Below are 25,662 nucleotides of genomic sequence, written 5' to 3' on the forward strand. Positions count from 1 at the left end.
TATAATTCATCATGTTCACACTTTGAAGGATTCTCTTCCTTTCTTGATTTCAGAATTGGAACATCATAGTTTTTTTCCTTATTCCCCGTGCCCCTAATCATATGCCACATCTATCTATCTATCTATCTATCTATCTATCTATCTATCTATCTATCTATCTATCTATCTCTTATATACCATATACATTCAAAATTGATTTTATACATATAAATATACATGCATATATGCATATGTATTTTATATGTGTATGTATAAATCAATTTTGTAATACATATATATGTATATTTGTATGTATGAAATCAATTTTTCTCATGTAATTTATTCTGATCACAGTTTCCCCTCCTGTACTTCCTCCCAGATCACCCCTACTTTGCCACTTACCCAACTTACTCCTTCTTTTTCTCCCTTTAGAAAATCATTAGGCAAACAAGCCAAAATAAAAAATAGAATAAGTAAAAATAGAAAACAAAACAAAAACAGAAGCCCAAGCAATACATATACATATACACACCACAAAAGCACACAGTCTTGCAACCCACAAGGTTCTACAAGGTTTACCAACAACAGCAACCTTCCACTCTCACCATTTTCTACTTATTTTCCCCTCCTCAGAGGCAACAGCCGCCGATCTCCTTAGCTGGTCAGTTACTTTAGAAAACTAGCAGGCTACAATGAATATCCGTGCAGACTAGCACATGAAGCAGGCCTCATTCTTTTCGTGCCTACATAGTACTTCACTATGATCAGATGCATGCGTTTATTCAGCCAGTCCCTTGCTGGTGGATTCCGGGAGCCTTTCCATTTAAATAATGCTTCTATGAATATCGTTTACTCAACGGTTCAAGCATTAAAAACAAATCAACTTTTTGATGTGACTCGATTTTAAAGCCACTATTGAAAGAATGGCCTATATTCTTAACATCTTTTTATGGCAATAAGAATTAAGGAGTTGAGTTTTGCTTACTGATAACCCTTTAAAATGTTTTATATGGTCTTAATGTTTGCTTTGAGGTTTCTTTTCTTTCTTTTTTTCCAGTGAAACCAAAGGGGTGTTAGAAAAGCCAATATTGGGTGAATGATTGCTTGCTATAAATGGAAAATGGCATTTGCATTAAAAAATCTTTGTGGAGATTTTGCAAGGATTTCAATGATATTGCCTTACCATATGATGAGGTTAACACCTTTTTCTCTAACATTGAAAATTGGGTTTTATGCACCTCCGGGTTATATAGATGGCCTCGTTCTATAAATTCACTTCCAGGCGTTTATATGCTCAGGGTAATGTCTGCATCACTCTTATTGGATGGTGAAGTGGAAAAAACCTCATCCCAGAGAAGCTAGTTTAGATGTCAGAGGGCCTCTCTGTGGAGACTTTTCCATTTTTATCACGGTATCACTCTTTCTTTTAAGCAATGGAAATTCCCTGGGGTTCCTCCTGGCCCCCTTCCACCATGCGAGCCAGGGTGTTGGAGCCAGCCTTCTGTTGATAGCATCTCCGGGCCCACCCACTCAGGGGCTTTGTTTGCTCTGGTAATCCACAGTTCTGCTCTCTGGTGTAGACATGCGATTAGGACTAAAAGTCAGGATTCTTGGTGGTGACCAAACCACCAAGAATTCTCTTAGAATAAACTGGATGTCGTCGGTTGATGGCAGCTTTTTAATCCTGGGTTTCAGGATTATATGCTACAGATAACTGTTTTAATTGGCTAACCCCTAAGAAAACAACAGAAATACTCTCTGCTCCTCCCATTTGAAACTCTTAAGGTGCTAATTATTTGAATTGTACTTCAAACGTTTAAGGTTCCTCTTAAAAGATCTTGATTTAAAATGATATTTTTTATCTTCTGAATTTTTATTGTCTGAGGAAATTCAGTTTCCTCAGACTGAGCAGATTTGCTAGGTGTTCTTATTTTTGGCATCTTGGATAATCATTTGTGGTTCAACAAAAACAATTAATATTTGAGTTTAGATTGGCTAAACAAATAAACATGGCTAGTTTCAGATTTTCATTCACAGTTAAAGTTAGTTTACATTACATAGAGATTGTACCTTTGCCATATATAGTTTCTTTCCTGTAGTAGCAGATTTAGGCAGGTTTTTTTCCCTTTTTAATCAGGGGGAAAGGATTTCTCTCAGGAAATTGTGTGACTCCAATTGATGACTGATCTCAATGATGCGGTGGGGGTGAGGGCTAGATGAGGCTGTTATTTTTACCATCAGACAGGGAGTCAAAATTGGATCCCTCAGAGCCTTTGATCCCCTGCAGATTAGACTGTGGTCCAGAAGGCAGCGGCTTTCAAGGCTCACATGAGGCCAGTCTCTTTCTGATCTCTTAGAACATGGCAGCTTACAAAGTGGTTCATGCTGTCTGCTTAGCCCTCTGTGAGCCTCAGATTATGGATACCAGACACATCACACTTAACGAATGGCAGTTGTTGCCAGAGGACTGGGTGTTGGCTGTCGCTTCCAGAGTTGGCCTCTGCTATCAGCATCCCTGTGCAAAAGGCAGGGGATGGCAAATCTATCTGGAGGACGCTTACCGTGGTGAGGCCTGTGATTGTGCACCGCAGGGTCTGTAGGTTGTCCATGATGATCTCCCCAGCCAAAGGGGAAAAGTCTTTAGACATGCTCCATTCCACTGCAGGGTGTGGGAGTGGGGAGAATAAGACTCAGTTACATGACAAGCAGTGCTGCAAGAAATGCCTGGGACAGCAGCTCTCACGCCCACCCCTGGCCCTGCAACCTCAGGTGCTCACAATCCTCCTTGGACTGTCAAAGTCACTTCCCAAATAATTTTCTTTATTAAAGATAAGCTCTCCACTGAGAGAAAAGTAAATCAAACCTCATTTATTTATCTTACAAGTTTTAAAATATTGATAGATACAATTTATATGGTAGTATGCATGCATTTTGTGATGTTCCTAATGTGGCATAAAATACATATTAAATAAACATGCATTGGTTAATGGCAGAATGTGTTCTGAGAAATTCATTATTAGGTAATTATCTTATAATAACACTGTAGACTGTATTTACATAAACCTAAGTCAACATGATGCAATAGACCACAGGCATTTAGCTTATCTTTTATTGAAATGTCTGTGGGGTGAATGACCCTAATTTTTGTCCATGAGACCATTGCCATATAAAGACACCATGCGTCGGTGTACACATAAACACGCACTCAGGAAATCATAAATAATAGATCGTTGATTATGCCCGTCCGATATATGCTGAATATGAAGAGCAAAGGGCCCATTAGGATGCTTACCTCCTAAGCCTGACTTGGCCTCATTTTAATTAAAATGACTTTTTGAAGTCCTGGTTACAGTCTCGTCTCAAATGAAGACACTTAAGCTCATTTCCTATGTATCATCCAATGCCCTCTCCTGAAAAAGTCCTTTTCCTCCAGTGTCCTCTACACTAACCTCTTCTGCTTTCCTCCCTGAGCCTTCTCCCAGACTTTCACAGGAGTGTCTGCTGGATGTGGGGTCTGTGACTGACCTGTTCAGTGTTTTCTTCTGACAGTCCCAAAGTAGGTGTTCATCCACACTCAAATCACCCAAATCCCAACCTCCCATTGTACTATGTGACTGCATCCGTTCACAGCATCTTCCACTGGTCCCAGCCTCCCATTGTACTATGTCACTGTATCCTTTCATCGCGTCTTCCACTGGTTCCATAGGCCATGGTCATAAAAGGAATTGGGTATCAGGTGGGAGCATCTTACGTAACTGTTTACATACAGAAGGGTCTAAAAGCAAGCTGTACCACAGCAGGAGCCTTAGGAGCTGAAGTCACATGGAAAACCTCTTGATAACAAGCCAGAGACATGGAGATTTATGACATATCCTTTATGATACCTAAATCTTTGGCAGTTAAGTTAAAGTGGCTCTCAGTTTGCTTCCCTGTGGGTTATCCATCTCTAGATTTGGAGCTGCTGTCTCTATGCTCCACCTTTTTGTCTCCTGCAAGCCCAGCTTGTTTTCTTTACTCTCTAGTCACCACTGTCTTAAATTCCCTAGAGCTCCCTTAACTGGCAGCAGCCCTGATGTGGGACGAGCAGCCACCTCTGGCTTCCCCTAGTTTTTTGTAGCTTCCGCTTTTTTGGGCTACACCTCTCCTAGGTTTCTCCCATCCTTTGACTGCCTCTGTCTAGATTCTTCCTAGTTCCTCCTTTCTCTTTTCCAGTTGATGCTGTGTTCCTGGGGTGGAGGGATCACCGTCATCTTATCTTTCACTCTGTGTGCTTGCGCCTGGTGCTGGCCTCATCTTTTATGGCTCTGTGGGTCTTAAAAGTGTGACTCTAGGTCGGGCCTCTTTCTTGCTCTTTAATTTCCTCCTGTAAGTCTCTCCATGAGTACCTCTGCTTTGTCTGAATTCTCCCTAAGAATGTCTCTTTGCTAAGAGTGTTTGCTCAGTGTTAACGAATGGCATTTTTATCTATCCAACTACCAAACCAAAGTCTCAGAGCATCCTTGCCTCATCTTTCTCCTACTTCCTTACAACAGATTGATCAGTAAAACACGGAATTTCCACTTCCTCAATGTCTCTGGCCAGCTCCCTATTTCCCCTTCCATTATAATAATCCTGGAACCAACCTTGCTAACCACAAGCATCAACACCCAGGGGCTTCTAAATTGGGTTTTCCACTTGACTCTCCCTGCTTACAATTTGAATTACAGATTAAAGCCATTTTTCATTCTTCATCCTAAACCCTCTTCATCATGTACAGTTGCTTTGGGAATAATATGAAATCTTAAAAAGGCATTCAAGGACCCTCATGTCTGGTCACAGCCAGGAATACTATTCCTGTCCCGTGCAGGAAGAAGGGCTTTCTGCTGTAAGCCTCTGTTTAACTGATCACTGTGTACTTTACTCTTGGTGACCTTTTGTCTTCCAGCTTTGCTTGGTGAAATGCTGATGAGCTTATGAGAGTCAGAAAAGTCAGCTCTAGAGCCCTCAGACATAGTTAACTAAATATCCTTCAATTTGTGTTCCCAGCATACTTTGTTAACATTAACACTGTATTATGTTTTATGGTGTATGTCCTTTCTGTTGTTGACTGTGAGAAATCTGAGAAGTATCCCTTATTATTTCCCTCCCTGGTACTCACTATAGATTTTGCTGTTTGTGTATGTATGCCGCCTCCCCATAGTACTTTAGACAAAATAGTGGTATTTTTCTTTTATGTAAATCTTTTCCCATCTCCTGTCTTTGATGCTCTCAGACATATTATAAAATGTATTTAGAATCAAATGATTAAAATTATATATCAACTCCCAAGTCATGCCTTTATTGCCTTATCTTACATACCCTGAAACCCATACATATATATTTTATTTGTTTGAGGTAGAGTCTCAGTTTGTTGCCCCAGCTGACCTGGAACTTCCTATGTAGTCTAGACAGGTCTTGAACTCATGATGTTGTAAGTGTGAGCCGCCATGTCTGACGGCTTTAAAGAAATCTATAGATTCCTTTTTTTACAAATTGTTTTAATTCTTCTTGTGAGCTACTAGCTCTTAAAGAGGCAGAGTCTCTCTCTCTCTCTCTCTCTCTCTCTCTCTCTCTCTCTCTCTCTCTCTCTGTCTCTCTCTGTCTCTCTCTGTCTCTCTCTTTCTGTTTTTTTTTAAGCCGGGTTTCTCTGTATTGTTTTGGAGGCTGTCCTGGAACTCGCTCTGTAGACCAGGCTGGCCTTGAACTCACAGAGATCCGCCTGCCTCTGCCTCCCAAGTGCTGGGATGCCCGGCAAGGCAGAGTCTCTTAAAGTGAAATTGAGGGAACTTTGTTATCAGAGTGGAATAGCACACCAAACTGAAGGTAAACAGCAGCAGGAACAGTAAAACTTGGGGCAATTAGCATTCAAAGCAAATATCGGTAGCAGAGGCTGAAGAGACAGTTCAGTTGAGAGCACTGGCTACCTTTACAGAGGTCCTGGGTTTGGTTCTCAGCACCCACATGGCAGCTAATAACTGCCCATAACTCCAGTTCCAAGAGGTCTGATGTCTACCAGATACATACATACATACATACATACATACATACATACATACAGACACTCACACATACACATGAAATAAAAATAAATCTTTAAAAGGCAGCAAATATAAAAACACATCTAGAATAACATGTAGGGGAGTACTCTAGAAACAAAAATATCCTTGCTATAATAATATAATGCTACAACCCATTAATACAGTTCCTCATACTGTGGTCACCCCCAACTGTTACAGGATGTTTGATCACACTGTGTGAAGATGTCTCTGTTTTGCCTCACCTCCCTAGGGCACCTTCTGACTGGTTCAATAAAGAGATGAATGACCAATAGCTGGGCAAGAGATGATAGGCGGGACTTCCAGGGAGAGAGAGAGAGAGAGAGAGAGAGAGAGAGAGAGAGAGAGAGAGAGAGAGAGAGAGAGAGAGAGAGAGAGAGAGAGAGAGAAAATCAAGGGAAGAATTTGAGAGGTAGCAAGTTTTCCAGTTAGACATGGAGGCCAAGCTTTCATAATTAAAAAAAAAAACATTCTGTGTCATTATTTGGGAGCTGGTGGTCCAAAGAATGTCTGAGTATACCCAACCATAAAATTATTTTCATTGCTACTTCATAATTATAACTTTGCTACTGTTATAAATTGAATGTAAATATCTGTGCTTTCCAGCGGTCTTAATTGGCCCCTGTGAAAGGGTCACTTGATGCCCAAGAGTCATAACCCACAGGTTGGGAACCTCTGCTCTAATTCCTGCTGCAGTGATGAGACGTCTCCACCTGCCCCTTTGTTCTCTGTTTCTTGGGATTCAGAGCCTCTGGGAGTCAAGCTCTAAGCATCACAATCATGCAGCCCACAGAAGCTGTTCAGGGAGGACCCAGCCCAGTGACCTGTATGAGTCACTGGTCAGAACAGCCAATTCCAGGACAGGCTCTCTCCTTTCTCTTCTTGGATGTACAACCCGAGAAGCAACAGTCTGAGGGCCCAGATCACAATGGGCATATATTATGCAATGGTGGGACAAGGGTCTCCTGAATCTGCTTACAAAATGGGACCCCTCAAAGGAGCCTTCACTGAGCTGGACCTGTGCCAACAGCTGGCAGAGTCAGCTGGAGAACCATCTTATCTGCTCAGTCAACAGCACCAGCAGCCTGTAGAACCTTCAGGATCAACTCTGTCACCCAAGATTCTGAGTAATAGGGAACCCCTTACCTAAATCCTGATCCACAGGAAGAAAACCCCAGCACAGAGACCCAAGTTTTCCAGGGAAGGGCTGGGACTCTGGTCTAACAATTCAGGTGAGAGCCTCAAATCAGAGGAAGGGTTTGGAATTATAACAGAGTTTTTGGCAGGCGATTAGTGAGGCTTTGCTCAAAGATACAATGCTCAACGTTTCTGAAGAAACCACTGTTTTTGTCTGAATAAAAAGTATACTCTATTGAAATGTGCTTTATGAAAACATGTTTCAGTAGAGCACAAGGCCTGGCTCCTTGACAGACAAAACAAAACTAGAGGCAGGTTTGTGGGGAGGCAGAATCTGCTCTGGTAGTCACCACCAGGTCCTACCCTGTGTCTGATTAGACCCCTTGCCTCATCAGAGTCTCATAGGTGAAGGAGTTTGAGGAAAATAATTCATGTCAGAGGGAACACATTCTCCCTTTTGGGATATCCAGTTGGTTCCAGGTTACCAACAGTGTTTCTCCTCCATGTACTTCTTTGGGTGGGAGTGGAGTTAGGTGGGTGATGTGTGTGTGTGTGTGTGTGTGTGTGTGTGTGTGTATGTGTGTGTGTGTGTGTGTGTGTGTGTGGTGGGGGGAGACTGCTCTTTTTGGCCTGAATTTACATGAAAATGATGTTAAAGAAGCTAAAGAAGAAGGAGAGAATAGAGAGACCGAGTCTCCTTGAGAGCAAAGGGGATTTTAGGAAGGCAGTTGAATATGTCCCCTCTGAAAAGGTCCCTGCAGGTAGTTTGAAGGCTTTTATAAAACATCCAGGTAAGATATATAATTTGAAGATAAAGATCCTAAAGACTGTCTCTGTTGAGTATAGGAAATAGATGCATGGCTCATAACAACTAGGAAGAGCATAGAAAGATATCAATGGTCCTGGAGGTCAGGTTGTGGCATAGATCTGTGATATACCACATTTATATTAGATAAGTGTGGCCATTTCAAATGGTGAGCTTTGTGACTTAAACAAATACTTAATTTTGTACCTAGGATTCAAAAGCGTTGACTCATTTGGGACAGTGCTATGGTTTGAGTACAACTTGTCCCAGCCATGCTGAACTTGGTCTCCAGGGTACCAGCTGGGAAGCAGTAGTGCCCTTGGGAGATGCTTAGTTAAGAGGAATTAATGTCACTCTCAAAGGAGTGGTTATTTCTTATGGGACCTGATTAGTTGCCATAGAGTGGGTTGTCTCAAAACAAGGCAGTTCCCTGTTTTGCTTCTGCTTTACGTTCCTGTTCTCAGGCTTGAAGAAGGGTGATGTTCTTATTGGTATCTTGTGCCTGAACTTCCCAGTGCATGGGGACCATGACCCCAAATACAAACCTCTTTCTGTTCTAAACTACCCAGTCTCTGATATTTTCTTCTAGCGTCAGAAAATGAACTTAAGGACTGGAAAGTTGCAGCTTCACACTACAGGGAGTTGTTGGCAGCCATATAAAATACAGTTCAGAAGTTTAGGAAGAAAAGGGCTCCCGACTGTCTGGCCCTGTCACATGAAATCTTCAATGTGGTAGAAAGTGTCACAGGCTCCATGTCAGAAGGTTTGTGACTCTGAAGAACTTGGGTGCACAAGCAGAGAATACCATCACAAGCCGCAGAGTGCTGTGGTTTGCACACTTCCCTAAGCCTCAGGCTGCTTTGTCTCAAAGGGTAAAGATGCTGCAGAAGTAAAAACATCCACAAATAACACTTTGTCAATGTTGAATTGATTTCTCTTTTGTGGATAAAACAAACAAACAAACAACAAATCTAAAGCAGAACAACACTGCCAACACACATATAAAACCTGCTATCCTGTGGGTCCTCAAGTCACAGGCGGCCCCAGCCCATCTGTATAGAGTATACTCAGGAAGAGTGCTGTGGAAGTTGTATTTTCACCCTCTCATCTCCTCTCCAGCCCTCTCCCCCACCCATCATTGCTTACACTGTTTTGTCTCTTAGTATGTTCTCTTCCCCAAAGCTTCCCTTACTTCAAAGTGTCCCTTACCCAAAGTGTCCCTTACTTCAAAGGATATGGTACTGTAGTGTCCTCTAGCTTCCCAGGGGGGAAGCATCCCTGCCAATTCTCCCTCCCCCAGCAACTCTCAGACTCTCTCCAAGAAGCTCTTGTTTCTTTGTTTTGCTGTTTGCATTTAAGAGGTCAGAGCAGTTTACATTTTAGAACTGTGATTCCCGTGGTGGTCTTAGAGCCTCCTCTGTAGATTTAATGCTCATGTGTGGCAGGAGACATGTGTAATAGTGTTGCCCTCCGAAGCCCCCAGCTTAGTCCCCGTTGCTGTGTCAGCAGCTTTGGAAATGTCAACTGGATTGGATATTTGGTTTCTGATTTGAGTATTCTTTAAGTCCAACATAGGCATAAATCTGATGCCAATACATAGATAATCCCCCACTCACCCATCAAGACAGGGTTTCTCTGTATAGCCCTGTCTGTCCTAGAACTCACTTTGCAGACCAGGCTGGCCTTGAACTCAGAGATCCACCTGCTTTTGCCTCCTGAGTGCTGGGACTCAAGATGTGCACCACCACCACCTGACTAAAAATATTATGGATCACTTCACGAAGTTGCACATCATTGCACAGGGGCCATGCTAGTCTTCTCGGTATCATTCCAATTTTAGTATATGAAGTAGTATCAGAATATATTAAAACAGTCAAAAAGAGAATGGAGGTTGGTTAAGCTTCTTCATTAGGGGTTGAGTTGACAACTAACTCCTTTCTTCCATAGTCTAGAATCCTACACTCTCCATTTGTCCATATATTGCCTCTTAGGAACCGAAACAGAAGGAGACAGACGGGAAAATGAAAAGGCATTTCCGATTTCCTATCAGCTCTTCTATGGAACCAAAACGGCATTCTTGCTGGTCACACTCGGGCTGGCGCCTGAGTTAATGGATGGAATTTGGCTAGACTGCCCTGCCCAGCACCAGTGTTATGAACTCTTCCTCTGAGCCATCAGTATGTGCAGTTTCTAACCTTGCAGGCCAAACCCAGCACAAGAAGAACAAAAAGGGATAGAAGGACGCACCCACTGAGAAACCCAGATTGCAATCATTCTCAGCCATTTTCAGCGATGAGAAAAAGGTGTCTCCGTGTAGTGTGGACCCGTTCAGCACTTATGGCTTTTCAATTGGGAACTGACATGAAAGCCAGGGAGCCAGGGAGTCTTTTTAGCTCTGATAAAACATGAGGTTAGAGCTGCTTACATTTTTTTTTCATTTTAAATTCCCTGGGCAGTCCTAGGAGCAGGGGCATGCGTTACTTTCAAACAATAATCTTTATTGTTTGCACAGCACACGATCATCCAGTTAATTAGAAAAACATTTTTCCCCAAATTAAATTTCCCTAGAAAAACAATGATTTCAATTAAGGGCAAAAGTCTCCCCCCACACCCCAATATCAGGGACGCTTTCTTGCACCTACTCCTTCTAGAAGATTAGAAGCAAAGTTGGAATCCGGAGGCTGTATTTATCTGTTTATTGTTAGAGTCTGCCATCCACAAAAGTAGCCTGAACTAATTTACCTGCATGAATTCTCTGTGCTCTTAGGTTTTGCTTATCCAATGCCAGTGCTACACTGAGATGCAGCCAGGACCAAAACGTGTAAAATCCACATTTTTTAAAAGTAAGCACTACAAGGCACCCCAAAAAGTCTGCTACATTCTCTTTGTCTTTGGCTTCTGAATTCCCTAACAGTTATACCGCTGTGGTTTCCTGTGAATTTATTCTTTCCCTTGATCCTTTTGGATGTCTGTACAGGCGCTATTACTTTTTATTGTTCTTACTACCTTCAGAAGTTTGCTCTATCTTGCTACACGCAGCACAAAATGCATTTTGAATATCCCGGTCCTTCAGAAGCCCAGCAGCCGCCAGCCACATGTCTCCAGTAAGATTCATGGGACCTTTTCCTCTAAGATGCTGTCCTGACCCTTAGTCAGGGGAGAGGCGCCTTTCAATGAATTTTACTTTGGTGGGTTCTGCAGTCTGGGATGGCAAAGTCCAAGAGATATTCCCCGCCAAGGAAATGGGCACCCAGTAATCCTCAAGCTCCCAAGCATCTCCCGAGTTGATTTATCTACTGGCTTTTTTAGGCTATTAGACTGGGAAGGTCTCAGACAAATGACAAAGCACAGAGTTCAAAATCTACTTATCATGCCACATTTGGGACCATGCAGTGTAACAGCGTGGCTTTTTCAGTGGCATAGATAGGGAGCTGCAGGAAGGCGGAGCTGATTCCCGGAGCCCCATAAGACCTGTAATGTCCCAGGCTGCAGTTAATTCATAGAAATCATTAAAATGATAGAAATTTGATCAACAACTATCACTAAAAATTAAATTATATCAGTGAAAAGGTGAATACATAACACCAAGAAACAGCAAATGCTCAGACTCTGTACTCCACGCTGTATTGATACACTCTTGAAGTTACACAGTCCTGTGTCTATGTCTGAATGCTGGATAATGATGCCCTGCCGCATCTTCTCAGCACCTGTCCAGTGAAGTCATGTGATCTTGGAACTGTCCACAGACAGGATATTTACAACATAGAATCACAGATGATATAAATCACAGCTTGTTTTATTGTTTCATGAGCTGTCTAGACCAAGTATCAGCAAACTGCCATTCCAGATCTGACCCAAGGCTGGTTTTGTGTGGCTTGCAAGCAAAGGATAGCTTTAGGTTTTTTTTTTCATTTTTAAAGGATTGTAAAAACAAAACATACAATAAAGATATGTGACAGAGACCACATGTGGTTCACAAAACCCAATTTATTTATTCTTTGGTCTTTTGGAGAGGCCGTTTATGATTCATGGTCTAGATTTAAGAAAGTAATAGAGAAGATATTCATAATGCAGATTAAAGTGATACTTTTCAGGACCAGTAAGATGGCTCAGCAGGTAAAGGCACTTGCTGCCAACCTTGATGACCTGAGTTTGACTCCCATAACCTACTTGATGGAAGGAGAGTGCTAACTCCTGCAGGTAGTTCTCAGACACCCCTCCACACCCAAGTCATGACATGTTTGTGCATGCACGTGTGCACACGCATAAATAAGTAAATATACAACTGTAAGGAAAAATTTCTGTGGCAGTTACATAGTAATCACCCAAAGAATTGAGAAAATATTCTTCTAATATTTTAAAACCATGACTTGGTTTAACAAGACTGTTGCTTATATCATTGGCAAGCAAGTCAGTTCCTAAGAGGACTTGATTGCTTCATTTTTGTCTTGCTATAGTTAAGTGAATGAAAATAGTCAATATTAAGATCAAAATTGTACATACATATTAATTATGACTGTTGGCTATAGATTCAGGGGTTCAAATAAATAAGCAAATGCATCTGTGGAGAGTTATTGCATTTTAAGGGCTTTGCAATAAAGAATATTGTATATTTTATTGGTATTTATAAATCACATGCCGTACTTTCTAGCAGTAAAATTCATACTAGATTCATTTGTATTTATGTATGCATGTGTACACTGACACACATTCCCCCATCCCACCAAGGAGCAAGGTAAGCATTTACTGTTGTGTCAGTGGATATAGTAACTGATACAGTAACTGATGCCTGTAGAGTTTTCTGGCATAAACTAGATAACATTCTGATGATAGTGGTCAAAAGCAAAATACTCCCCTCCACACCAAGTAGGTATGAGTAGCACAGTGAGTCAGATGGTCACTTACTAAGTACTTACTGCCTAAAAGGCCTGAGCAGGGGCCAGGAGAGTGTCCATCTTTGCTATGGCAATTCTGTCTGCTTTATTCAGGACTGGACCAGAAACTGGCATAGGACATAGCGTCAAGGTAAACAGCTTTGAACTTGACTGAGCAACTGTGTGACAGAGTCAGGGCTGATGAACAAACATGAAGGTTGACCATTTGCAGGGCGAGAAATACCAGTCCAGTCCTTCCAAAGGCATAAGAGTGTCTCATGCCTAAATGTTTTATCTGGGCTTCATCATTAGAATTATGTCTTGCTATTATTTATAAGAATATTTTATTATCATACATTGCTATTATATTTTACTCCATGGTTATCTGGGCTTCGTGAATAGGCAGTTTTAGGACACTATGAACTGAAAATAGATTCATAGTTCACTCGTCCAGATAAACCCCACTGTTTCTTTTTCTTTGGAACACTGCCATCGTGTAGAGTTGAAAGATGTCCAGCTAGATTGTCACTTGCTTAGACTTTTTTTTTCTGAGGAGAAACTGTTGGGATAATTTTGTTCATTAAAGAAGCATTTGCTTTTTTAATGACTGGAATGAGTAATAGCAGGGACTCAGAACTGAGTGACAGTTAGAGATCCCCAGGCAAGGGTTATGGGTAGGAATCACCAAACAGAACAGGGACCATGAGTCTTGTGAATGTATATCCTGTATTCCCATGACAGCTACATGTGGGAATGGGAGCCATGATACTTGTTGATTGGGGAGGAGGGAGAGAGGGAAAGAAGGAAAGAAGGGATGAAGAAAGGAAGAAAGGGAAGAGACGAGGAAGGGAAGGAGGGAGAAGGCAGGGAGGAAAGAAGAGAGGGAGGAAGGGTGGGAGGAAGGAAGGAAGGAAGGAAGGAAGGAAGAAAGGAAGAGTCACTGAAGACTTGGAGAAACTGCTGGCCGGTAGGTTGAGTCTGCTTCAGACTATGCAGCCATCCGCCCTCCTTCCTCTCTACCGCCCTGCCTTCTAGTAGCTTTCAAGAGCAGCTCATTTCCCAAGGAAGCTTCTCTTTTGTTCCACCTGTTTCTCTCTTCCCTGGCTGGAGACATTCATACTGAAGTATGCAATAGGAGGACAGACATGGGAACAAATGAATTCCCAAGTGGTGACTCAGGGTCTAAAGGAATTTGAGAGAGAACAAAAATTAGTCAGTAAATAAGAAGGAGAAGGGACCACCTCAGGAGTAGCCAGGGGAGGTCTCCTCTCTGTCTCAGGATGGGGAATGTGCTGTTTGGGGCTTTTCTTTCCGTGTTTGTTTTCACATTCTACTGTAAATTACTCCTCAAGGTACCTTATTGATCCTGAAAAAAATCCAATCTTCAGATTTTCCCATCAAGGCAAGAAAATGTGTTTTGTGGCTTCCTAGGGAGATGAAGAACCTTATTTCCTATTCCCAGGCTCAGCCTGAGCTTCTGTGGGGAGGTTCAGCCTGGGTGATGTTGAGGCACACAACAACTTGTCTACATAGGAGCTCTTTTCTTAGGGAGTCTCACATAGGCTTTAGGGCTTCAAAGAAAACTTCATGTTGAAAGCAATATGGCTGTGTGTTCTTCAAATCCCCCGAAGGGTGAAGCATCAAGAGGTACACTGTATCCCCTAGCTGGGGCATTGGAAAGGGACAGGTTACTTTCCTGGCATTATCTCTCATATTTGTTGCCTTTGCTTTCTGCATTTCTGCTTATATGTAGTGCCTTTAAAATTTCATCATTCACCAGGTTTATTGAAACCAGTGGCTTAGACCTAAACCATATAATGTTGAACATTTTCAAGCATATCAGATTTATATGTAGATTGGTCCATACATGCCCTTTTTCTTGGACCATGACTCCAATGTAGCAGGTGCCCAAGAAAGATATGAAAGGAGTGAATGCATTTAATAAAGTAGTCTGTCAGATTCACAGTTGAAAAGGAAGAACAAAAGCACTATTTTGTAAATATTTCAAAGAGGTCACCATTGTTAAAGTGGTAGAGAAAAGCCCTCTTAGATTCTTAGAATGTCTTTCATCTCTTATTGTTCTAAGATAGCCAAGACAGGACAGGAAAGTCATTGGCAATAACTACATCTTGGGAGGGAGGTGCTTGATCCATGGATGGTGGAGAGAGAATCCTGTAGACTTCCTGGAAGGAGTGCCCATAATAGGTGTACATAAATAAAGATAACTGAATTTATTGAATTCTGTATAGAACACCAAGTCACTAGTTGGCACATCTGAGAAAAAAATCAAGTTCAACTTTAAATCATTTATAGGTCTCTAACTGAGACTCCACTAGGGACCAGATACTGGAAAATATTGGAATGAAAATATGAATAAATCCTGATTTTTCACTCAAGACTATGATTCATTGGGGGAGGCTTTGGAAGAGGTGGGCTCACAGTGGGACCAATTTTAAAAGTTTGGGACAAGGTTGGGTAGAGATCCAGGAGGGTGGGCGGGGCTGGCTCCTGGCAGAACCCTGGAGGCTCTGTGGGTCTGTTGAGGGAGGAGAGTGGAGCAGGGTGCTCAGGCAGAGAATGCAGTGTGTTCAAAGGCACAGAATCATGGTGTGGCCTTTGCAGGAAACAGAAGTGAGATGAAAAAGGAGAGTAGCTTCCATCAGGGGTGTGATGGGGCTGGGAGCAGGGTCTACGCCACGCTAAGACAGGTCAGTGTTATTTAAAGACATCAGCCAGTGATTGAAAAACTGGGCCACTGTGTCCAGTTTGCTTTTTAGGAAGCCCACGGTTGTAGTCTGTGGAGGCAAACTGAAGAGAGCTCAGTCTGTACAGACTAGGAGGCATGGCACAGCTCTCTTGCTCTGACACAGAGGGTATGAGAGTTCCACCTTGGTGGGCAGGGGGAGGAGCAAGCGGCCCCACTTCTTACCTCAGCTGTTGCTCTCCACCTGTGAGTGGAATTTTTATGTCAACCCAAATGTTTGGCATCACTGTCTCTCATAGGCATGGCGAATGCGGAAGTTCAGCACCCCGACTCCCTAAAACCAAGAACGACTAGCAACACTGTGTACTCAAAACTTTCCAAATCAAATATGGTCATATCAAAAACTACGAGCTCTCTCCAGGTGTATGTAACTGGTCTCCATCCTGCCCAGAGTCCAGGGGCAAACAGAAATAAAAACATCGGCTTCTCATCGCCCATTTAATATTTATGTAGCTGTCGCCATCTCAGTTTTACACATTCAAAACCTCAGAGTTGCTTGGATATGAGGTGAGCTGCAATCCCTTGTGACAGGAGGTCTTTTTGGGGATGCTTTCATCCATAAATAACTTTCAAAACAACACTCAGACAGTGGCGGGAGATCAAAGAAACACTCTGTCACCACGGGGGCTGCTCTAGCTGTCCATCCACAGCCTTTCTCTTTGCAGGGAAGAGACTGGGTCGCCCTTACTAGGCTTCAGAGCAAACTTGCCTGAGGACAAAGCACCCACATCCAGGCAGATGGACGGGTGGACCACAGCTCCCCTGTAGGGGAAGGTGGGCCTGGGGCTGGTAACTGCCTACCTACCTCTCCTAACAACAGGAACTTCCTGCAGGGTTATGACACATTCGCTTTACAGTGCCTTCTTCCATCTTTTTCTCTTCAAACTTCACAACAATCCCTTATATATTATTTCTTCTTTTAGAGGTGAAGCTCTTGACTTCATTAGCCCGAGAACACTGTCCATGCCCACCGTGGGAAGAAATGGGAGGGCCTGGGTTTGAAAAGCAGTGACTCTTTTTGCTCAGGGAATAATGAAACTTCACTCCATACTCAAATTGAGAGGAAAACAATTGCCTAGAGGTTTGAAGGTTTTGATTTTGAGAAGATCTGAAGGGGCGGTTCTATGGAACTCTCTCACAATGAAGGAGCTGGGCATATGACTGGTTTGTTTTCCTAGGGGCACAGACCTTTGTATACTTCTTTGCTGGAACCTGGAAAAACCTGCATCATGCAGATTTAGTAGGGGTGATACTGGTTCTGTCAAGTGAAAATCTCTGGCAGTCTCACCATTCAGGTATTCCACTGTATTCCTGTGTGTGTGGGCGTGCATGCTTGTGTGCATTCTTTCATGCATGTGTTTAGGTGTGCGTGTGTGGAGGCCAAAGGGCAACCCTGGACATCATCAATCAGAAGCCATCAAGCTTATTTTTTGCCACAGGTTCTTCCCTTGCCAAGTAGGCTAGGGTGGCTAGCCAGAGAAGCCCAGGCACCTTCCCGTCTCAGCTTCCTCCACCGCTATGATTATAAATGTACCCCACAGCAGTTGGCTTTTCTCGTGGGGTCTGGGGATAAAACTCAGGTCCTGTAAGACAGACGGAGATATCTTCTTAGCCCAGGCTTCCCACTTTTAATAATGGCAGTTACAACTAACTATCTGTATCCATGAGTTCCACACCAGTAGATTCTACTAGAAATAAAAATTATGAATTAAAGGGGGGGGGTGGGAGGGATGGAGAGATGACTTAGTGGCCTCTTGCAGAGGATGAGTTTGGTTTCCAACACTGTACTGGGGAGTTCACAAATCTAGCTCCAGATCACCCCCCTTGGCCTCTGTGGGCATCTGCATTCATCAACACATGTGTACAAATACATACACACATGCTTAAAAACAGTAAAAATAAATGCTAAAAACAAATGAATTGACTGAATATGCGCAAACTTCTTTGTCATTATTTTCTAGACAATGCAGCAAAACAACGATATATTTAGAAGTTTTTGTTTTATTGGTTGTTTGTGGTGGTTTGAATAGAAATGGCCCCCATAGGCTCATATATTTGAATGTTTAGTCCCTAGGGAGTAGCACTAGGAGGTGCCACCTTGTTGGAGAAAATGTTGCCTTGTTGGAAGAAGTGTGTCTTTGGGAGTGGGTTTTGGAGTTTCAAGTTCTTAAGTTAGGCATAATGTCTCTCTCTTCCTGCTGCCTGCTGATCCAGATGTAGAACTCTTGGCTACTTTTCCAGTATCATGTCTGCCTGCATGCTGCCATGCTTCCTGCCACGATGATAATAGACCAAACCTCTGAACCTGTAAGCCAGCCCCAATTAAGTGTTTTCCTTTATAAGATTTGGCACGGTCATGGTGTCTCTTTGCAGTAATAGGAACCATAACTAAGAGAGTGTTGTAAGTAATCTAGAGATGATTTAAAGTTTACCAAAGGGTGGGCTTAGGTTACATGCAAGTACTGGGCTATTTTATGGAATGGAATTTGAGGGAAAACCAAATCCCTATGGGCCCTGAGAGGGTGTACCACATTTCAATGATATTTTCCAGTCTGAAAACATTCAGGTCTCTCTAAGTGAAGCTATACCCTCCTAAATATCTGAAGATTGAAGGCACCTTGCCAAGTGATGTGAACACAAAAGAGGCGTGGTTATCTTTGCTCTTGAAGAATTCATATCTCCTGCTAGCAGATAGAGACACAACTCAAGATAATGAGACTCAGCCTATGTTATTCATGTGAGTAAAGTGTTGTTGAAGTTCAAAGATGAACAAAGCCGGGAGTGGGTGGGATCAGGGCAGGGAAAAACGGAAATTTTAGTTCACAGAAGGGCATCCTAGGCAGGGTCACTTACAGTGGACCATGGTCAGCTACCAGAGGGATGCTGTGCAGTGGAGAGAAGCAAGATGTGGGGGATGGCTGGATGGATGGACTGCCAGGCAAACTGAGGACTGGTGTTCATTTTTATGGGGAGCCCTAGAAAATTTGTGAACAAAGAAATGGCATGGCCGGTTCATGTTTTAATTTGATGGCTGGTATGATACCTTAAATGTGAACTTAGCACAGGCTGGAGAGTCATTTGGGAAGAGGGATTCTCAGTTGAGAAAATGCCTCCATAAGCCTGGCCTGTCGTTAAGTCTGCAGTACATTCTCTCAATTAGTGATTGATGTGGGAGGACCCAGCCCATTGTGGGTGGTGATCTGGTTGTCCTGGGTGCTGTAAAAAAACCAGCTGAGTAAGTGATGGGTGAGCAAGCAGCACTCTGTGGCCTCTGCATAAGCTCCTGCCTCCAGGTTCCTGCCCGATTTGGGTTCCTGCCTTGATTGCCTTTGATGATAAACTGTGATGTGGAAGTGTAAGCCGAGTAAACCCTTTCCTCTGCAAGTTGCTTTTGGTCATGGTGGCTCATCAGAGCAATAGAAACCCTAACTCGACAACTGGTGTGAGTATAGGGAGGACAGATGGATACATTTAACACTCATAAAACTTTGTTTTTCTTACTCCTATAGATCAGGAAACAAATATGTTCATAGACTTCCCAGAGAATTATTAGAGATGTGTCTCTGACCTCACTTGAAGTATATGTGACAATGGCTTCTGTCTTCTGTAGAACCTGTGATGTAGGATCACTGGGTGGTCTGCCAATTCATTCCCTATCAGTGCTGTGCCCAGCTAGTGCAGAAATCCTATGCAGACCTGGTGGTACTTCCCACACATATTTTTACTCTTGTTTCCTCACCAAGATAAGTCTACTGGGTACCTTAAGAACTGAGCACCTCATCAGCCTGTGGCTGAGAAGATGGTTTCCCCTAGATGTCTTCTGTATGGACCAACTATAGTTCCGGAATAACACGTGGCCGCCTCCATTTTGAAAACTGGTAGAAGACACCATGTGAAGTTAAGTCTTTGAACACCTGCCATTGATCTCCAGTAGGAATGAGGTGAGAGCCAGAGTTCAGATAGAGACTTCAGGGGGACTGTGTTGCTCTGGCCATTCAGTTTAAGAGACAGAATATCCCCATTTTAAGCAGAATTCTAAAAGTCTAGTGACGTGCAGGGGCAAAAGATGAGATTTCAGGTATCCACATGGCTACCTTTCAATAGATTATTTCAAGGAATTTTGAATGGTAAGTTTTCATATCAAGATGGTCATTATTCTTAGCACACACTCACTCATAAGTCCCCAGAGTTTCTGAAGCAGAGACAGGAAGAGTGTGACTTCCAGGCCACCCATGACTCCATGAGACCATCCATGAAACAAAGCAAAAAGACATTCATCATCCTTGTCTGTTTATAAATGTTCTTGCCATTTTTTAAATTTCTTTAAGCTTTGAAATAATATAAGCTGACTGCTGGTCTTGCTTTTCCAAAAGCATTTCAGACACTGGATACCAGCTACTTAGTTCTCTAAAAATTGTAGTGGCATACACAAAGAAGACACGCACAATTCAACGTGCAAGGTGGAGGTGTGTGGCTGAGTGCTGCCCAGAACTGTTCAATGAGGAGGATAAAGTTTATTTTAGTATGTACTGTATCAAAAAGTATGAGATAAAACTTCATGGCCTAGGAAACCCATCGAAGAGAAATCTGCAATAAGTGACCACATAGAGCATTCCAAACACAAGTACCATGCATTAGTGAGGTTTACTGTATCATTGGTGCAAAAAATTACTCCTAAAGTTAATGATCTGTCCATTAATTATCTAATATTAGAAAAGAAGTGTTTTTAGAATTCTATATGGGTTTGTGTTTTAAAAGGCTTTATTGTTGGAAGACATTGGGGAGAGTTTATTTCCTCATTTCACCAACTGAGGGGAACACAAATTCAGGTAGGAAACTAGCAAATCAGAAGCCTTTCCTTAAAGAAGACATGACATCATGCATGGAGCAATTGGTGCCACTGGAAAAGGTTATCCCCCCACTTTGCTGGTTTCCAGAGACATCATGTCAGTTCTTGACTTTCCTTAGATTCCCTTCCTATGCACAAAAGAACAGAGAATATTTTCCAATAAATCTAGGTGATGATATGTTGTTTCTGTAGTAAAGCAAAAAGGTACCCAGCTGAATATTAGACAGAATGATAAAAAGAGTCCTTCACACCCATGGGAAGTGTCTACCTGTGATAACCACACAGTCTTTAATTGAGGGCATATATGTCTAAAATCTAGACTCTAAAGCTAATATTATTGTTATTGTTTTGTTGTATTTACTAAAGACTTAAGATTTTAGATCCAATAGACAGGGTCTATGTACCAGTACTGTTTGTTATTGTTTTGTATTTTTCCTTGGCAAGCAGAGCCATTGCAACCACGGCCATCTCAAAGGGCAACTGGTATCAAAGTGGTTTCAAATTAGGTAAGAAAGCTGAGTGCTGTTTTCTTGGGGCAGTGACCTACCTGTACATTGAATGAGTGTCAAGTGAATGAGGGGAAGAATGCTGTGAAGCAGTTATCAGCTCTCTCCCCATCTTCTTTCCCTTCTCCCCCTTCCTCTCTCATTCAAACTGGATTCACCCTGAACCTACAGACACTGCATACAGTCCATACATATTCCTTACCAAGGCATCTCATTCCTCTGATCCTAGAATCCTCCCACATTATCTTCTGCTTCCCCAATCATATCTGAATTCCCCCTTTATCAAAACTTTGAGCCTAGCTATGGTAAGGATAGTGAAACTTCTAATTAAAGGTTACAGAATTCATTGATGATTATATAAAAGTATGAGTGATGATGATAGCAGAAATATGTGCCCTGACAAGTTGTACTTTAATTAGTTTCATTATAAAGGTGTCAGATCCAGCAACATGATACTGTTAACATTCCCCAAACGAAACCCATTTTCTTGGCTGCTTATTCGGTGAACCACTGGTTCTTATATATACTGAACTCCATCGGTGTATTCAGAGTTAGGCACAATCGCCTGCGCCCCAGGTATAACGTCACTTCTTTTGCACTCAAAAAAGGCAAACGAATGAGAGTGATTGTTGTATGAGTAACATTAAATTTCCCATAATATTAAACACAAAGGAAATATTTGGCTTCATTTCTCTAGTGTCAGAACCATAATGATCATTTAAACTCTTTGCTATGCATCTCATAGCCGATAATCACAAGACTTATGGGGATCTCAAGGATGCTAAAACTAAACAGCTGTGTTTTAATTTTACTTTCTGAGTGGGACCTGATGCTACTTTAAGATAGCCATTTTTCCTAGTGCTTCTCAAATTATATTTATTCATTGCCTCATTCATTTTTCATCCATCCATCCACCCATGCAGCCATTTATTTATTCAATCTGAATGTCAGGGAGTTGGAGGGGAAGAGGTGAAAAGACTTGCCGTGCAGAGAAAATAGCATACAGAGGCATGAGATTATGCAGTGATGTCACTGAGGCTAGGTAAAGGGCTCTGGGGTTTGGGGGCACAAAGTATAGGATGATTAGTGGTAGCAGATGAAACTGGAAGGTTGTGCTACAAGCTGTTTATTAAAGGGTTGTGAATGTATTGAGGAGTATAGACCAACTAGGGATTGACACACTGAGTTACGGCCTCTCCAAAGAATAAAGTATGGTTCTTAATTAACTTTGTTACTTAGCATTCTGACCAGGGCTGTGACTGTAACCGAGGGCCGGTAGGGTGGGTGACTCTCATGCCCTGATTGGGGGCTGACCAGCAGCTTGGAGAGTTTAATCTGGTGGGTTTGTTCCCAGGGTCTACCCAGTTAAAAATTCAGAGAATTGGGGGCTGAGCTGTGAACCTCTGAACCCAGTGGAAGTAGCAAGGGTTTAAGATACCCTTCACATGGGCTTGCTACTCTCATCCCATGGAGATCAGAGGAGAGCCAAGCTTCTCTTGTTGAAAATTCTCAACATCTGCAAACTCAAGAAATCTCACCTTAGTCTGCAAATTTCTCATATTTGGGCAAGGTGCATTAACCCCATGAATTCCTAGTTTCGACACCTGACCCCATTATGGTTTCTGTTGAGTTTCATTTGGAAAATAACAGTGAATTAGGAGTCAGAACTCTCAAGATTTTGTCTCAGCTCTGTCAAATAATGTGACTTTGACCTTAGTTTCTAAGAAATAGATAGGACTGGATGATAATAGTTGAGTTTCTTTTGTTTCAGGATTGTAGGCTGGCTCTCTCTCTCTCTCTCTCTCTCTCTCTCTCTCTCTCTCTCTCTCTCTCTCTCTCTCTCTCTCTCTCTCCTCTAAGCATTTGTGAATTTCATGTATGTTCTTCCAGGTTTCATCACATTTTAAATCAAAAACTTTCTAAGAACTGATTTATACTTTAGGATTTACTCCTTTTGTCACTCTCATAGCTCTTACTGCTGAAACATAAGGGTCATCTCTTAAGATCGCCTTAAATATTCGGATTCTTTTGTTAAGTTTTACTGGGCTTGGACTTTTCCAGAATTAGACCAGACAAACTGAGCAGAGGCTTGCTAGGCTGAACCCTTGTCTTCTGATCTGAGGAGGAACACTGAACCAACACAAGCACATTCCTTCTCTGTGCTAATTCCTCAGCAAACAGCAAAGAATTCGCCACCACACTGTCAAGTATGCTGGGCTGTTAAATGTGAAGGAAGCACACTGGTGGAAAACAGAGGGACAAACTATCACTTAAAAGGGAATCTCTAGAAAACATTGAATAATTGAGAACAAACAAGTACACTGGCAATGGCAGGAAAAAAATTGGCAATTTCTATTGAGTGATTAGAATCTGCCAATTGAAAACCACTCACACAGAAGTCTCAAGAAATCAGAGTCCTTGCCTAACAAAGCAGGATCGATTCCTAGGAAGGGAACCAGTGATGTGGGAAAGATGAAACCTCCGGGAAGTGCTCCGCCTCCCACGTGCACAAACACTATCTTAAGACCTAATTCTTTGAAGACTAAAAAGAGCACAGACTTTGAAGAAATCCAGCAAACTCAGTTTGAGACAGCAAAGACAAGGAAAATTTGTGGTCGCAATTTCAGCTCACCCTGCCTTTTATCCTTCCTAGTGACTATTTTACTTCCGTCTGTTTCTTAAAAGTCCTATATTAGTTAATTTAACACGAACCCAATGTTAAGAATTTGAAGACAGAAAACACCACTGTCTTTTTATTTTTAGAAAGAACCTGAGGCCGCATGGGATAAGCGGGCCGCTTGGAGTCTTTCTGCTTCTGGGTAGAGAAGTTGGGAAGTGAATCACATAAAAGAGGAAAAGAATTGTGATTGCCTGCATTAAAAAAAAGACAACCTCTATTCTCCCTTCGCCTCATAGTTTAGAAACAAAATTAGGCACAATGAGAGATCATTTTGATCGTGATCTAGCTGTCTGAGAAAAATTTAGCTTACTGAGGAGCAAGGGTCACTGAAATATCACCGCAAACCATGCTGCTTGATGTCTGGTTAAGACCACTCTCCCATCGGCCTGTACACAGCTTTTAAACCACAACAGGTTTTTCAGCAAATAACAGTCCTAAAAGCGGTTCTACTTCCAGGATGGGAAGCCTCATCTCTGTTGATCTCAGGTCCTGTGGTCCCTTGCTGCTCAGTTGCTGCCTTTGACCCTCGAGAATCTTTTAATGTTTTTATTTTTTCATAAACATAAAATGTGTTCTCATTTGTATTGAGCACGAAGAATAGGGAAAAGTACGCCTACCTCATCTTCCTGTAAGAGCACACTGTCCTTGGATGAGATCTTAAGATTATCACAGTCCAGCTGCTTCCTTGGAATCTCACGAGATGGAGAAATAAATTCTAAGATTTAGGCCTTAAAAAAATCTTAAAAGCATTTTGTGTTTCTAAGTAACGTGATCTCATGACTTCTGCCTAACTCCCAGCAATTAGTCATTTTTAAGTCCTTAGACAAACCTCCTCTAACTGGCAAGGAGAACCTTGTGTTTTTGTATTGATTTCCCCATATGCATGGAATTGGCTACTTGGCTCTTTCAGGAGCTGGTTACTTTTTAACCAGGAAGGATGCCAGCTTCCCAGAGCACTTCCCAGCTCTCTGCTTTGTATTTTCCGTGACAGTTCTGAAGTAGGTAACTGAGCAAGAGCTTTGGGTTGGATGACCTAGCTGTAGGCACTCTGATCTTCTCTGTCTCCCTCCTTCTTTTGAATTGTCTGTCAGTTGCATATAGTTTATGAAAAATAAAAACTCTGACTGCCTTCTTTCTCCTTTATAAGGCCATGAAGGCAACACCTTTGTTGGTCCCACATAAAAGATGCACCTTGTTTCACAGGTGTTATTATTCTGATCCACCAGGAGTGATTTAGAGCTAATAATTTATAGCTGAAGCCTGGTTTTAATAAATGAAGGTGTCTAAAAGAAAAAATGATGACAGGCTTAAACAGACGGGAGACCTTCAACACCTTCTTGAACGATGTGAGAGCTTGCTCAGGAAATGATGGGCCAGCTGACTGGTGGACCAGTGAAATACTTACTTGTTTGTATGCCATAAAATGCTCTTCTAGAAAGTTTATACTGAGAAAAGTTGCAGTGATTTTAATCTATGAAGCAAACTTCTAGATAGCTAGTAGAAACCTGGTTCTAAGATCAGTCCAGCTTAGTGTATCTGATGTAGACGTGCCCAGTTGGATTGGTCTAGAGTTAATATAGCTGGGAATTCGTTGTGCTAAGAAAATAAAAACTGTTCTATTTTATTTGTGGTATTCTGATACTCTGGCATTCTGAGCTCTGGGGATGTTTGGATGTTCCAGAACTCCTTAAGTCACAGTTTTTCTTTTGTTTTCCTTTTCCTTCTTTTCATGTGAATGAGTGTGTAGTGTCTATATGTGTCTGTGTGGGTATGTGTGCATATGTGGGGGGGGGGCGATGTTAAATGGTGGGACTCTTTTTCCGGAATGAGTGTGTAGTATGTGTACGTGCATGTTTTCATGCACACGTGTCTGTGTGGGTATTGTGTATATATTTGTGTGTGCATGTGTGTGTGTGGCAAGAATGCATATATGTGCGTGAGTGTGTGTGTGTGTGTGTGTGTGTGTGTGCAATGTTAATGGTGGGAATCTTTCC

The 25,662-nt window shown here is 42.1% G+C and overlaps 1 protein-coding gene, 1 long non-coding RNA gene and 1 pseudogene across 2 annotated transcripts in view; 1 reads left to right on the forward strand and 2 right to left on the reverse strand.

Annotated features, from left to right (window-relative positions):
- LOC121141463 overlaps nucleotides 1-10,738 on the forward strand; it is a 29,903-nt gene extending 19,165 nt beyond the window's left edge. Inside the window, exon 3 of the long non-coding RNA XR_005878388.1 lies at nucleotides 9,987-10,738. This is a non-coding gene — a long non-coding RNA (uncharacterized LOC121141463). The remainder of the gene's footprint in view (nucleotides 1-9,986) is intronic.
- Ankfn1 (ankyrin repeat and fibronectin type III domain containing 1) overlaps nucleotides 1-25,662 on the reverse strand; it is a 163,038-nt gene that overhangs the window by 74,532 nt on the left and 62,844 nt on the right. Inside the window, exon 6 of the mRNA XM_013117616.3 lies at nucleotides 2,541-2,638. Within this exon, the coding sequence (XP_012973070.3) occupies nucleotides 2,541-2,638 (98 nt within the window). The remainder of the gene's footprint in view (nucleotides 1-2,540; nucleotides 2,639-25,662) is intronic.
- Nucleotides 9,753-9,851, reverse strand: LOC121141619 (annotated as a pseudogene).

Source organism: Mesocricetus auratus, unplaced genomic scaffold, assembly GCF_017639785.1.
Source record: "Mesocricetus auratus isolate SY011 unplaced genomic scaffold, BCM_Maur_2.0 Super-Scaffold_100007, whole genome shotgun sequence".
Lineage (NCBI taxonomy): Eukaryota > Metazoa > Chordata > Mammalia > Rodentia > Cricetidae > Mesocricetus > Mesocricetus auratus.